The sequence below is a fragment of the Engystomops pustulosus genome, chromosome 1 (genome assembly GCF_040894005.1).
Source record: "Engystomops pustulosus chromosome 1, aEngPut4.maternal, whole genome shotgun sequence".
In the NCBI taxonomy this organism is placed as follows: domain Eukaryota; kingdom Metazoa; phylum Chordata; class Amphibia; order Anura; family Leptodactylidae; genus Engystomops; species Engystomops pustulosus.
Genome location: NC_092411.1, coordinates 109,546,064 through 109,562,248, shown reverse-complemented (window position 1 = coordinate 109,562,248; position 16,185 = coordinate 109,546,064). Strand labels below are relative to the sequence as shown.

The 16,185-nt window shown below is 42.6% G+C and overlaps 1 protein-coding gene across 1 annotated transcript in view; it reads left to right on the top strand.

Annotated features, from left to right (window-relative positions):
• Positions 1-16,185, top strand: part of DAPK1 (death associated protein kinase 1) — a 117,409-nt gene that overhangs the window by 70,880 nt on the left and 30,344 nt on the right. Inside the window, exons 4-11 of the mRNA XM_072150850.1 lie at positions 1,176-1,314; positions 1,469-1,598; positions 1,694-1,742; positions 5,160-5,186; positions 5,319-5,471; positions 13,118-13,163; positions 15,028-15,117; positions 15,707-15,799. Of these exons, the coding sequence (XP_072006951.1) occupies positions 1,176-1,314; positions 1,469-1,598; positions 1,694-1,742; positions 5,160-5,186; positions 5,319-5,471; positions 13,118-13,163; positions 15,028-15,117; positions 15,707-15,799 (727 nt within the window). The remainder of the gene's footprint in view (positions 1-1,175; positions 1,315-1,468; positions 1,599-1,693; positions 1,743-5,159; positions 5,187-5,318; positions 5,472-13,117; positions 13,164-15,027; positions 15,118-15,706; positions 15,800-16,185) is intronic.

Here is a 16,185-nt window from a genome sequence, read left to right as displayed (position 1 = left end):
GAGGGGGTTAGAGGCAAGCAGGGAAGATGCAATATGCATTCACCCTGCATGTCTGTATACAAATCACTGATAACAGAGATCCAATGGGCTTTTACAATTAGTCACTGTTATATGTGATCTGTATATAAGAAAAGCAGGGAACACATATATAAGGTGTTAAATGTTCCCTTTACCATAAAATGGTGTTAAGTGTCAATATATATAATGTAAATATATAAGGTGTTAAATGTAATTAAAATACAAGAAAAATAATTTTTAAAATAAAAATAACCTAAAGATAAGAAAATTTTAGCAGCTTCAGTTATAGTCTGGAGAGGTCTGGTCTGAAGCCATCATCAGCCGTAGTTGGTTTGGGGGGGTCTGGTGTGTCAGCCATAGTGTGGTCTGGAGCCATCATTGGCCATAGTCTGGTCTGGAGCCATCATCAGCCATAGTGGGGGCCATTTACTAAGGGCCCGAATCTCTATTTTTTGTCGGGTTTCCCGAATATTACCGATTTGCACCGTTTTTCCCTGAATTGCCCCGGGTTTTTGGCGCACGCGATCGGATTTTGGCGCCGGCATGTATGCAACGGAAATCGGGGAGTGTGGCCGTCTGAAAACCCGATGGATTCGGATAAACCGCAGTATTTTTTTTAAAAAAAGTGTCGCTTGACACGCGCTTACATGCATCCAGGATAGGATGGCGAACTCCGGTGGACCTGGTGGTTATCAGGTGCACTAAGGCGCACCTTAGTGAATCGCCAGAAGACCTGTATCCTCATCTGAGAACGCGCCGCTGGATTGCGACAGGACCGGGTAAGTAAATGTGCCCCAGTGTGTCTGTGTTAGCGTTCACACTTGAAATTTGTTGCAAAAATTACTGCATCTGAATATTCTCTGCCATGCATCTGAAAGGTGATATTTAAACAGTAAACCTTCCATGTTTCATTGTATGTCAATAGTCCTCATTCAGAGAGGACTGCTATCCCTACCAGCTTCTTATAAACATATTTTCAGATCCGATTTTGTCTTTTGCAATATTACAGCATTGATTTTTGTAATCTATGTAACTTGTTTTTATGGCATTCTATGTATTGATTATTTTTATCAATGCTGACAGTTCATGTCATATTTATTGGTTTTATATATTTCTCTGATATCCTGTTATAACTTATAATTATGACCTGTTTCCAGTGTTGCAGGTGGAGAGCTATTTGACTTTCTTGCTGAGAAAGAATCCTTGACAGAAGAGGAGGCCACAGAGTTTCTCAAACAAATCTTGAATGGCGTCAATTACCTTCACTCTCTGCAGATTGCTCACTTTGATCTCAAGGTACTGTAGACATACAAGCACCCACAGTTCATGACATTGTGGATGTTAAATGTTGCTAAAACTGATAGTACCCCCTGTGCCAGGATCTATACAGGGCAAGCATATAGTTAGTCATTTTTTAATTCTTTACTGACTAACACTTGTTTCTGCCTAGCCGGAAAACATCATGTTGCTGGACAGGAATTCCCCCAAGCCTCGTATTAAGATCATTGATTTCGGTCTGGCTCACAAAATCGATACTGGCAACGAATTTAAAAATATATTTGGAACTCCTGAATTCGTTGGTAAGTGCTAATTTTTTACTCTTAATTTGTTTATTAGTTTTTTTTTTTTAACGAATAAAGAAGTTTATCTTTGGAATTGTGCTTTATTCTGACAGCTCCAGAAATTGTAAACTATGAGCCCCTTGGACTGGAGTCTGATATGTGGTAAGTCAACTAAACAACACTTCAGTATCCACTATGCATCATAGAGCAATGCAGATAGATCAGTCAAACGCTGTAGTTGTGGAAAAGGCACTGCCTGAGGAACAAGGTGTTCTGTCATGTCACAAAGTGTGCACGTTCTCCCACTTAAAAAGAGGCATCATAGTTAGACCTCAAGTATGAGGGACAAAATGTGAAAACAAATCCATAAAATCATATTGTCTGATTTTTTAAAAAAATTATTTGCAATTTATGGTGGAAAATAAGTATTTGGTCACCTACAAACAAGCAAGATTTCTTGCTCTCACAGACCTGTAACTTCTTCTTTAAGGGGCTCCTCTGCCCTCCACTCATTACCTGTAGTAATGGCTCTTGTTTCTACTTGTTATCAGTATAAGACACCTATCCAGAACATCAAACAGTCACACTCCAACAGCTCTTTGGTCTTCACCATAGTGAGGTATGAAGGACACCAGAAATAAAATTGTAGCCCAGCACCTATTCCAGACTGAATCTGGAATAGGCAACTAGGTGTGAAGAAAACAACTGTAGGAGCAATAATTAGATAAAGGAAGACATACAAGACCAGTAATAATCTGCCTCGATCAGGGGCTCCACGCAAGATCTCACACTGTGGGCTCAAAATGATCACAAGTTCGGTGAGCAAAAATCCCAGAATCACACTGGGGTCAAAGTGAATGACCTGAAGAAGGGTGGAACCAAAGTAACAGATGCTACAGGGAGTAACACTCTATGCCACCAGGGACTCAGATCCTGCAGCACCAGATATATCCCACTGTAAAAGACGGAACATATCCAAGCCCGTCTGAAATTGGCTAGAGATTTGGATTTTTTAGAAGAGTATTGGCGGAATTTCATATGGTCAGGTGAATACTAAGTAGAACTGTTTGGTATTAACACAATTTGTCATGTTTGGAGGGGAGTGAATACTGAGTTGCATCCAAAAAACACCATACTTACTGTGAAGCATGGGGGGTGGCAACATCTTGCTTTGTGGCTGTTGTTCTTCAAAGGGACCAGGACCACTCATCTGTGTACATGAAAGAATGAATGAGGCCATGTTTTGTAAGATTTTTCTTCTATCAGCATGACCATGATCCTAAGCACACTGCCAGGGCAATGAAGGAGCAGCTTTGTAAGAAGCATTTCAATGTCCTGGATTGGCCTAGCCCAGTGGTGGCGAACCTATGGCACGGGTGCCAAAGTTGGCACTCGGAGCCCTTTCTGTGGGCACCCAGGCCTTCACCCCAACACAGAGTTTGCCAGCTAGGACTCAAGGCTTTCTCCTCTGATACAATACAGCCCAGGACCTGTCATGCTTAGTGCTATTTTAAAGTGATTTCTTGGCTGCCAGGACTACAGGAGGAGCAAGAAGGTGTGGATAGAGATGGATTGTCATTGGAGTTCCTGCTCTGGGTCCCCTGATTCTGCCTCTTCAGGGGACCCTGGAGGGAAGCAAATATTCAAATTTCCATCTATCTATTGTATTGGTGAACTCAGGACGCCAATACGATTATAATCTGTCATACAGCAGGGATCAATAAGTTACTGCTTAAATTGTCATGTTGGCACTTTGCGACATAAAAGTAGGTTTTAGTTGTAGCTTGGGCACTCTGTCTCCAAAAGGTTTGCCATCACTGGCCTAGCCTGTCTCCAGATCTCAACCTCATAGGAAACTTTTAGAAGGAATTGAAAGTCTGTGTTGCCAAGCGACAACCCAAAAAAATGACTGCTCTAGAGAAGATCTGCATAGAGGAATAGGCCAATATACCAACAGTGGGGCACATTTACTACTGTCGCAATCCGCGCTGTGCGTTGTCCGATAATCATGGACTCCGGCGCGATTCACTAAGATCGTCCGCCCGGTTTCCTGCATGTGTTGCTCCCCACTCAGGTCTGCCGGAGTTCACCTTATTCTTCCTAGTGTATGTCTTGCGACACTATTTAAATGTTAAATCCCGCGCTCAGTCCGAATTCGTCGGATCGTCCAACGGCTCCCCCCTCCACCCCCCCATTTCTGTCTCATGAAAGCCAGCGCCGATGTGCCAGAATCCGATCGCATGAGACACAATCCCCTTCTAAATGCCTGTCCTGGCGACGTGATCCCTGAAAAGTAGGAAAACCCGGCGGAAATGCGGCCGCGGGATCCTTGGTACCAGTGTGTGCCAACCATGTGAAGACTTACAAAAAGCTGACCTCATTGCCAACAAAGGATGTATAGCAAAGTATTGAGATGAACTTTTGTTGTTGACAAAATATTTATTTTCCAGCATATAAATTCTTTAAAAATCATGTGATTTGTTTTCACATTTTGTCACTCATAGTTGAGGTCTACCCCTCTCTTTTTAAGTGGGAGAACTTGCACAATTAGTGGCTAATTTATCTGTAGCTGTGGCTTTTTTATCTGTAGCATAATGCCTGAGAAATTTACCAAATGGGGTTGGCCTGTGGCGCATGTGCTGTGCGCGTTTCTCCCTCCGGATATGCGCAGGGCCGGAGAGGAGATGCTAAACACACTGCGCATGTCTGAAATTTCAGACGAGATCGCAGGCAGGGCAGAAATCACCTGAAAAGGGAAATGAAGGCAGAGTTTTGATGATGCACCTGGCTGGAGGCTGGGTGTACATTTGAATAGTCAACCCCAAAACCCACCCCCTGACTAGTAGATGACTTGGAATATATAAGGTGATATTTCAGCATGCGGCCAGCACACCAGCGTTATAAGGACATCCCTGGACAGCATTTAGGGGTTTAACAGGCATCCCGCTTGTGACAGGTTCCCTTTAACATGCTTAATCATTTATACTGCTAAGGGAAAAGATGGTACCAAGGAGTTGTAATATAGAAGCAAAACCAAGGGTGCATTTATATGCGGAAGTCAGGAGGAGTAGATGTGGGTCAAAAATACTTTTGGATAAATATGGGCACTTAGAATACAGCTATACTGTACAAGCAAAAAAAATACCTTACCTCCTATTGCAATACACACTATTACTGCTTAAAATTTACATATTGCAACCTAGTAAAAATTTTAAATGGATATTTAAAGTTGAATTGGATGATTTGCAGAGGAATTGTCATGCTGACTCTTATGAATCAGTGTAGCATGTTAGATCCAGGGAACAGATCCTACATGATATTGTTATTGCATGGCGGATAAGGCATGAAAACAAATTGCAATTCGTGGGTCATGAGGGGCCGGAGATTTCATTATGGCACCCAAACCCATCTTCAGATTTACTAGGAGGCTGGAGCCTCTTAGAAAAATCCAGAATGCAGTACACCGGTATGCGGGAAATTGCAAATAAAACAACTGGGATGTTGCTTGTGATGTGTTAGATAAAAGATGAGCAATGGGTGGCTTCTGTATAAGCTAATTGTTGCCATGTTTTTTTGTAGGAGTATTGGAGTAATAACATATATTCTGTAAGTATCTTGTTTTTTTGGGGTTGTTTTGTGTTTGTTTGTTGGTTTGTTTTTAGTTTTTGTTTTCTTAGTTTTTTTAGTACAGTCATACGCAGTGGAAAAGTGATTATAATCTGCGTCTGCTTTTTTCAGGTTGAGTGGTGCTTCTCCATTTCTCGGGGAGACGAAACAAGAGACTTTGGCCAATATATCTGCTGTTAGTTATGAATTTGAAGATGAGTTTTTTAGCAGCACAAGTGATCTGGCCAAAGATTTTATACAACGGCTTCTTGTCAAGGACCCAAAGTAAGTTCTGTTTGTTTTCGTTTTATTCAACCCCAAGGTTTTTTTCACTCATAAGCTGTGTGAGGGCTTATTTTATTTTTCGGTACTATCACGTTGATACCAAATTTATATAAGTTTTATTGTGTTTAAAATACATTTTAAAAAATTAAACGAATGTGTACGGAAAATTTTTTTTTGCCATCTTTTTTTTTTTTTTACACTAATGACTTTTTCATATTTTGCTGTGTGAGGTGTAATTTTTGCAAAATGAGCTGACATTTCATTGCTACCATTTTGAGAACTGTAAAACCTTTTGATCCTCTATTTATGTAATTTTTAATGTAATTTTATTTAATATTCGGACATTTGGGGGGGCTATTTTCCATTATGTGGTTCACCATTGGCAATAACCAATTTTGTTAGATTGGGCGTTTTGAGATGCGGTGATACCTAATATGTTTGATTTTTACTGTATATTACGTTTTATATCAGTTCTGGGAGAAGGGGGGGTGACTTGAATTTTTAGGGGGTTCTTTATTTTTAATTTTTAATTTACTATTTTTTTATACCCTCTAGGGTACTTTAAACCTAGAGGGTCTGATTATTTCTACCATATACTGCAATACTAATGTATTGCAGTATATGGCATTTTTAGCCACTGGCTCATTGTAACGAAACTGCAGAAACCAGACAGCCTCAAGTCAGGCGAAGACCCAAGGCTGTCATGGCAACCGATCACCGCTCCCCAATCTGATCAAATCTGATCAAACTTGCACAATTTTCACTAAGCCAAGTCAAGTGATTTTCAACACGGTTTGTGGATAAGAGGCCTAATACGTTGCAGATCTTTTGAACTGGAAAATGTTCTCTTTAAAAAACCATGTCAGTTCAGCTATAATAATACTGCCTAATAGTTTTTACTGTATGTGTTTAATGTTAAAACATAGAGGATTCCCTAGGCAAGTTCACATCATAAAGGAAAACCCTGTGATGAATTCTATAACCTAACTATACAGGCTCAATCCCCATCCTCTTTCACCCATGACACCAAATCTATTGTAAAATTATTTAACAGTATTTTATTTGATTTGCTTTGCGATGAGATTTGGACCTGTGACTTGTGCATGGACTGCTGGTCAAAATGACCAATACACTCATGCAAAAAATATCTCCAATATCTGCTAATACATTGTCCTCCTTTTTTTCAAGACCAAGGGTCTTTGATGCCTTAATGCCCACATCTATTTTTTCAGTTGGGACAGATTTTTAGATCATAATTATTTTTTACTTCATAAATAAGACTTTAACTTCATAGAATAGTTGTATTTAATGTTATTTCTTTATAGAATTAACATAAATGACTAAAAATGTGAAGAAAATAGTTTTTCTTTGACATTTTCCTATTAAAAAGTAGCAAAATATGTACGGCAACAATAAGTCACCCTTGTCATTCAGCTACAGGTGCGAGTACTTTTAAAGCCATCAGCTTTGTCTCCCTGCAGCTCCTTCTAAATACTGCCTTCAGCTGACAGGCTGGAGGGGGATTCACGGATATTTCTTCTGAAGCTCTCCTTTAATATCCCATCAGGATTATCCTTCTAGGTTTCACCGAACCACTGAGATCCACTGTTCAAGTTATAGTCGAGTATGGAAAGCTATACATAAAAATCACATTTTATACTTCAACTTTATTGAAACACAATCCTGGTGCAAAAGTGGATATTTTCTTCTTCTTTAGAAGGACACCAGAACTGTGTTCTGGATATCTGCAATTAGGATCAATATTTAATTAATAAAAAAATGTACATCCCTTACACAGTACAGCGATTTGCAAATGTGATGTGCATTGAAAAAAGTGCAATTGCTTTATTAATGTAGTCAACTGTTAATTCAATATTAATTAAATGCTAGCTTGTAAAAACTAATGTTCGTCTTGCAAAACATGCAAAACCCCTTAAAAGAATTTTTCCCCCTCTCACCACGACAGCACCCAACCAGAGAGAGGGATCCGCCCCCAGGGACAGGAAACCCAGACTTCAAATTCTGCGGTACGCCCCATCTCCTTCAGTGGTTTCCTGTCCCTGACGGGGGATCCAGTGAGTCTCGGTGAGGCTCAGGAGTCGCGGTGAAAGGGGGGAATGGGAGTCCCAGGTACCCCCAGGTGGCTGCACAGGTCCCCCGCCGAGGCTTACCGGAGGGTGGTCACTCGGCGGCGGTGGAGAAGTGAATGCTGCGAGGTGCAGCGCAGTCTGTGGGTGCGGGCGGACTCCGGCACGCCTCCGATCCGGAGTGGAGGCGTGTGTGTGGAAGGGCGGCTGAGCGCTGGCCTCTTCCTCTGCGATGGTCTTCCCCAAAATGGCGCCGACTCCACTTCCGGTGAGGACCGGAAGTGACGCGCCGCCCAGCGTCCACATGGGAGATGACGTCAGACGCGGTAATTTTAAAAGGAGATCCCACACAGGAGTCCTGTGTGTTGTTTCTAGCACCCACAGCCAGCCACAGGAGTTGCTCCAGTCGTGGATGGAAACGGAGCTGTATCCTCACCACTGAATAGGATGAGTTCCAATGAAGGTGGTAGAGAGTCGGTGGACACCGCTACGGTAAAGTTTGAGTAGGGGGATAGTCCGCTGATTGGTGAGTGTGGCCTTACCATGCCTTTAAACTGGTTCTGATGATGTCTTATGTGATTCTTATTTTAGAGGGAAGAATCTCGTAAGGGGAAAGCCACTGTAAAGTCTAAACATCATGCATGTAGAATCTGTGGAGATAATCTGCCTGACTCTTATTTAAAACCTAACTGTGACCAGTGTGTTCAGCGCCTGTTAGCACAAGAGCAGTCTACCTTGTTTGAATCCATGCGTATGCTAATCCAGCAGGAGGTGCGTAGTTCTGTGCAAGAAATAAGGAGATCCCTCAGGTCAGAGAATTCCCCAGGCACTTCCAGGCAACTTGAAGATTCTGGCCCTAGTTCGGGAGAATCATCTGAGTCAGAGGAGGAGGACAGGTCAGGCAGACCCCTGTTTCCTATAGAGGATATTGATCATCTAGTAAAATTAGTAAGATCAACTATGGAGTTAGAAGATGAAAAAGAAGAACGCTCTGTAACAGACGTTATGTTCCAGGGTCTAGGAGAAAAGAAGAGAAAGGTTTTTCCTATCCATGAGAATATTTCCTCCCTTATCCAGGCAGAATGGCGCAAGGCAGACAAGAAGGTTTTTATCCCTAGAGCTATGAAGCGGAAGTATCCCTTTCCTGAGAAGGAGACAGAGATTTGGGACAAGGCGCCAAAAGTAGATGTTGCCGTGTCTAAAGTGTCTAGAAAGAGTGCGCTTCCAGTGGAGGATTCAGGTGTGCTTAAAGATCCTATGGATAAGAAGGCAGATGGCTTCTTAAGGCGTTCCTGGGAGGCAGCAGCGGGCGCATTCAAACCCAATGTCGCAGCTACATGCGTTTCTAGGTCTCTTTTTGTGTGGCTTTCCCAGCTAGAGGAGAAGATTAAGGCTGGTGCATCCAGGTCACATCTCATCTCGGAGGTTACCACTGCACAGAAGGCCTCTGCCTTCTTAGCCGATGCCTCGGTGGACGCCTTAAGGTTATCGGCAAGATCGGTAGCCTTATCTAATTCTGCCAGAAGAGCCTTATGGCTGAAGAACTGGACAGGTGACCTCCCATCTAAAAGTCATCTATGTAGTATTCCTTGTGAAGGGGAATTCTTGTTTGGGTCTGCACTAGACAGCATCTTGGAAAAGGCAGCTGACAGGAAGAGAGGTTTTCCTAGTACAAGGCCTCAAGAGAGGAAGTTTTTTCGCCCCTCACGACGATTTAGATCTCCTCAGAGATCCGGAGACAAGAAGGAGGGGTGGCGACCCTCTAGGAGGTCTAAGGGATTCATGTTTTCCCGGCCTCAGGATTCCAGTAAACGTCCCGGTCAGCAATGACGCCAGGGGTCCTGTGGGGGGAAGGCTCTCCCTGTTCAAGGCGGAGTGGAGCAAGATTTCAGGGAGCAAGTGGATTTTGGGGATCATACAAGATGGCCTAAAATTACCTTTTCTATCCCCTCCCCCACAGCGTTTCAAGATAACCTCAGTGGCCGGAAGAGCAGAAAGACAGGCTCTAGAGACCGAAGTAAGATCCCTATTGGAAAAGGAGGTGCTACGGCAGGTGCCACTGCAGGATCGAGGGACAGGATTTTATTCAACCCTGTTCCTTATAAAGAAACCGGACGGAACATTCCGGACCATTATAAATTTAAAACCACTAAACTGCTACCTAAAAGTGGAAAAGTTCAAGATGGAATCGATAAGGTCAACCGTAAACCTGCTCTTTCAGGATTGTTTTATGGCTTCCATAGACTTAGCGGATGCCTATTACCACGTCCCTATTCATCCGGACAGTCAGAGATTCCTGAGAGTGGCGGTGAGGATGGACGGCAAGATAGAGCACTTCCAATTCAGGGCTCTGCCCTTTGGAGTGGCGATAGCACCGAGAGTTTTCACAAAACTAATATCGGAGGTGGGAGCCTACATACGGAAATATCAGGGCATCTTTGTGCCATATCTGGACGACTTCCTGCTGATAGCAGGTTCGGTAGAAGAGTTGCAGATCTTAATAAAGGTGGTGATGAAGATCCTACATCGCCTGGGCTGGATGGTAAATCTGAAGAAGTCCTCCCTCACTCCGGCCAGATCAAAGATATTTCTCGGCATCACATTAGATTCCACTCAGCAGAGATCTTTCCTTCCTCAGGACAAGGTGGTGAAGATAGTAACCTCGGTGGAGAGGCTGTACAGACAGCCATCCCCTTCCATAAGGGACATTATGAGGACTCTGGGTCTCTTTACAGCGGCAATCCCAGCGGTGTCTTGGGCGATGTATCACGCAAGGCCCTTACAGCTCTTCATGTTGGAGAACTGGAGGGGGGACCAGTCCTCCTTGGACCAGAGGATTACACTTCCTCAACAGATCCTGGATTCTCTGAGATGGTGGCTAAGAGAGGAGAACCTCCAGGCAGGCCGGCCTTGGAGAGAGGAGAACCCTCTATCCATAATTACGGATGCAAGCTCTACGGGTTGGGGAGCCCAGGTCAGGGGCCTCTTATTCCAGGGATCATGGAACGAAGAATCCAGGAAAAAGTCCTCAAATCACAGAGAACTAGAGGCCATCCTGCAGGCGATCAGACAAGCTCTGCCGATGATTCGGGGGACAGACCTGAAGATTGCCTCGGACAATGTCACAGCGGTGGCGTTCGTGAATCGCCAGGGAGGTACCCGAAGCGGGTCCTTAATGAACCTCTCGCATCAGATTCTAGAACTAGCGGAAGCCAATCTAAGATCAATATCGGCGGTTCATATAAGGGGCAAGGACAACCTGCAGGCAGACTTCCTAAGTCGTCATCTCTTACGTCAAGGAGAGTGGTCCCTGAATCGGAGGGTGTTCTCCAAGATAACCAGGCTTTGGGGTCAACCAGAAGTGGATTTATTCGCCACAAGAAAGAACAGACAGGTCAGGCTCTTCTGCTCCCTAGACCCGAGAGACCGATCTTTAAGTCTGGATGCCTTCTCAATCAGGTGGAACTTCAGCCTAGCATATGCATTTCCACCCCTGTCTATTCTTCCAAGGGTTCTGAAGAAGATACGGCAAGACCAAGCCAGAGTTATTCTTATAGCCCCCTTCTGGCCCAGGAGGGCATGGTTCTCAGTATTGAGAGAGCTATCGATATCAGACCCTTGGATCCTCCCAGAGAGTCACGATCTCCTCTCCCAGGGCCCAGTATTCCACCCGCAGATTACGAACCTCCATCTGACGGCCTGGAATTTGAGAGGCGCATCTTGAGGGAAAAAGGCCTCTCGGACAAGGTAATTACAACCCTGCAGAAGAGTAGAAAAGTAGTTACCTCTAAAATCTATTTCAGGGTCTGGAGAGTATTCTCAGATTTTTGTGCCCCAGATAAAATAGACTTAGCTCATCCAAATATAGCTAAGATATTAGATTTCCTGCAAGCAGGATTAGATAAGGGCCTAAAACCTGCCACCCTTAAAGTTCAGATCTCTGCTCTTAGCTCCCTGTTTGAGTCTCCTTTAGCCTCTCATCCCTGGATATCTCGGTTCATAAAAGCGGCATCTCGTATGACCCCCTTTAGGAGATGTACGGTGCCCCCCTGGGACCTCACTCTGGTATTAAATTATCTGATAAGAGACCCTTTTGAGCCCCTGGAGTCTTGTTCACTAAAATGGCTGACCATTAAAGTTGTATTTTTGGTAGCTATCACTTCAGCCCGTAGGGTTGGAGAGATATCGTCTCTGTCATGTAGAGCGCCTTTTCTCAAGATCTTGGATGACAGGGTAGTTCTGATGACAGACCCGGCCTTTTTACCAAAGGTAGTCTCTAGATTCCATAGATCCCAGGAGATCAGGCTCCCATCCTTCTGTAGTAACCCTTCTACGGATAGGGAGAGAGAGTTTAACAAGTTGGATGTTAAGAGGGCCATTGAGCTTTATTTGGATAGGACTAGAGATTGGAGAAAATCTGATAGTCTTTTTGTTCTTTTTGGTGGCAAGAATAGGGGGCAGAAGGCCTCAGCGGTAGTTATAGCTAGATGGATTAGGCAAGCCATTAGCTCCGCTTATTTAGCAGCCGGTCAGCCGATACCAGAAGGTCTAAAAGCCCATTCCACTAGAGCAGTTTCTTCCTCATGGGCAGAATTTAGAGAGGTGTCGGTTAATCAGATTTGTCAGGCTGCCACCTGGTCTTCTCCACACACTTTCTATAGGCACTATAGGCTAGATGTAGCAGGTGCACAGGAGCTTTCCTTTGGGCGAAGGGTTCTTTCTTCGGTTATCCCTCCCTAAGGATTTCATCTATGTTATTCTCTCTGGTTGGGTGCTGTCGTGGTGAGAGGGGGAAACCGGTAATTACTCACCGGTAATTGTGTTTCCTTGAACCACGACAGCACCCTGGTTATTCCCTCCCTTGTAAATTCTTTTTCACACTTGGGTGTTCAGTGTTATGTGTGTGTCACAGAGGTGTGAGATTCTCTCATTGAAAGTGATACTGAATGACACGGTGGTCAGAATTAATCAAGAACATTAAGTCCCATACAGTCTCTGTAATCCACTGAAGGAGATGGGGCGTACCGCAGAATTTGAAGTCTGGGTTTCCTGTCCCTGGGGGCGGATCCCTCTCTCTGGTTGGGTGCTGTCGTGGTTCAAGGAAACACAATTACCGGTGAGTAATTACCGGTTTACTATGGCAAAGTATCAGTATCATATTAAGAATTGTGATACTACATATAGGGGGAATTTGATATATGTCGCCACCCCCCCTTTCCCCTCCAAGTGTCCCGCCAGATACTTGAGGAGGCATAGGCCTTTTGATGTATCCACATGGTGGCGTGGCCCACCCACTTCACTGGAGGCCATACTACTCAACGGCCTCATTGCGCGGAGGTCGCAAATTATTAAAGTTCGCATTCTTTCATGAATTTGGGATTATAGAAGTGCTTCTATACCAGAAAACTGGCTTGTGAGCACTGATAAATCTGCAACAAGTTAAATATTTTCATATGTAAACACCACTTATGGGGAATGGAATATGCTACGAACATACTTACTAGTTTAATTGTTAATAAGAATTATCCTGCAAAGCTGTGATTTATTTTCTTTTCTTAGGAAGAGAATGACCATTGCAGATAGTTTGAGTCACCCATGGATTAAGGTGAGAGCCGTATTGATTTCTATCTTTTAGTTACATAGCAGTATGTGGATGGCTAGTTCTTGTTGTCTAAAAATGTACATGAATTGAAATTGAGGATTTTAGCTATTACAGGCAGTCCCCAGGTTACGTACAAGATAGGGTCTGGAGGTTTGTTCTTAAGTTGAATTTGTATGTAAGTCGAAACTGTATACTTTATAATTGTAGATCCAGACAAAAAAGTTTTTGGGCCCAGTGACAATTGGAGTTTAAACATTTTTTGCTGTAATGGGACCAAGGATTATCAATAAAGCTTCATTACAGACTCCTTACAGCTGATTATTGCAGTCTGGGAATATAGTAAAGCATTCAGAAACCTTCCCCAGAAGTCAGAGGGGTCTGTCAGTAACTATGGGTTGTCTGTAAGTCGGGTGTCCTTAAGTAGGGGACCGCCTGTATTATTTTTACTACATGCTATGTCTAAAGTGGGTCCATCTGTCACGGTTTTCATATAATACTGATTTTGAGGCAGGTAACACATAAAGGGAGAGATTTATTAAAATGTCCACAACAGAATTCTGTCGTAGTTTTCACAAAAAACTGTCCGCACCACATTTATAAAGTGTTTTAGGCAGTTTACAACTATCTTGACAAAGGGGTGTGGTCTCACACAAAAAAAATCAGTCAGAAATACTGCTGACCCGACAGAATTGTGTCCTAACTTTCTGGCCTAAAGTAAGCCAACTAATATGAGGTGCAGAGTACAACTAGACAGTCTTCTACTGCACCAGATTTATCATCCAGCATCAAACACTTATATGAATCTGGCGCAGAATAAGACTCACTGATCTAGCTCTGCACTAACATTAGGACACTTTTTTATAAAACTGCCCCAATGTTTTCCAGGTTTTCATCTGGACTAGGCTGTATGGAGGTATATCTCAAAAACCTCATAGTATGCATATGAAGGCCAGCAGAGATCTCAAAGCTAAACCCCATAATATCTTGAGTATGACAATGAAGTATATGCGCATTAAAGTGTGGGGGGTTTTTTTTGGACAGTAAAGATTTTTATATTTATTGTATAGTGAAGAAACTCTAAATACCAGGTGGTGCAAAAATAACAATAGTTAACTGTATAAAACACCATATAAGGTACAAAGACGGTACATAGCTGAACAGAGGAGGAGGAAGAAGAGCCCATATAGTTGTATATTTCCCAATTAATGGAAGAATAGGTTCCTAGAAGTTAGGAGATTGAGGAATCTGAAAAAATGATGATGAATTGATGAGAATCCGGCAGGATCAAAATGTTTTACTACTAGCATACTGTGTGTAACATACATTTTTTTTATGAACAGAGTTGTGTCAGTAATTTCAGAAGTATGATTTTTCTAGCTTAGCTCTGTATCCTAGAGATCAATTCAATATGCAGACATACATGTGAGCATAGGAAGCTGCAGCTGAAGACTGAAGTGATCTAATTCACTACACGGCATTCTGAGATGAGCTTAGGTCGGGGAAGTGCTTGTATCCATCTTGTACTGTTCGTTGCAGTGTTATTGATGGAGTTAATTTTAATAAGTGGCATTGTTGTTTTCACCCCCATCCTGGGAGAAGCTGAACTCCATCTTACCTCACAGCTTATTGCAGCAGTAATAACTGGCCTACATTCCTGCCCCTAATGTCCCATTGCTGCCACAAAATAAAGAAGATAAATCTCTCATTCCTGGTCTACGTTCAGTGATTCTTTAAGTTTACTGCTTTTATTACTTACAAATACACTGCGGTGAGATTAAATCTATTGTGAAGCATCTACCGTACTATCTCGGTTCTCTAAGCAGAACCCCCCATGAGTATGTTCTTACGCTTTGTAAACTTGTTGCAGCCTAAAGATACCCAGCAAGCATTGAGTAGAAAAGCCTCCGCTGTGAACATGGAGAAATTCAAGAAGTTTGCTGCCCGGAGAAAATGGAAAGTATGTCTGTCTGTTTTCTGTAAATACCTTCTATCACCTTAATATGGCATGAAATAGTGCCTTGGTCAATTTTTATTTTTTAAATATTTTGTGTACATACCAAAGGTACAGGCAGGGCAGGTGACTTTTTTGAGTTGTTGGATTATATTCTTGTGAATATGACTTGAATATGAAATAGAATCTCTGACTTGGATAATATATTTCACTGCATATTATCCTATCAGCAGGCTCCACAGTGCCTCAAATGTATCAGTTAAAATAATATGTAAAGGGATGTGGTAGTTAAAGTTTACACTTCATAAATATAAAAGGCTTTTCCATACCATCAAGAGAACTTCTGGCTCACAATATTCCCATTGAAGGGCACTGTGATTTCATGAAAAAGACATGATAGTGACAAGTAACACACCACTGAAATCAGTCTGACTCTACTTAACGTACATGTTTGATGGGTAAAAGTATGTCTATATGTACATATGGCCTATATGCCATCTACAGTGTAAACCAACTATCTACCTATATCAATTGATCCTTTTTTATACAATATGTGAGTTGCGCCTTCAATTAATTAATTAATTTTCTTTTCTAGCAATCTGTCCGGTTAATATCCTTATGCCAAAGATTATCAAGATCATTCTTGTCAAGGAGCAACATGAGTATTGCTCGAAGTGATGATACTCTGGTAAGTAATTATTCTCTATGATAAGGTAGTTTTTTTTCTAGCTATTTTAGATTTCAGTTGGTTTTAGTTCAATGTGATGGTTCCAATTTCAGCATATAATGTTGAGTATTGGATCCTGGATGACCAGCCCTAGACAAGGTTATTTACACAGAAAACTGTGTTTCTGGCGTTTACGCTGATTTTTTTTTCCCAAGCATATGTGTCCGCACAGCACCTTTACCAGTCCTAATGGATAAACAACTGTACCAACCTTCAGCGAGCTTACAACATGCAAACACTGAAAAAAATAAGACATAATGGAGCAGTGACCTTAACAGAAAAAGCATTCTCCATTGTGTGTCTTTTATATTCTGTCCAATGTTCTACAACGCTCAGCCCGAAAGGGT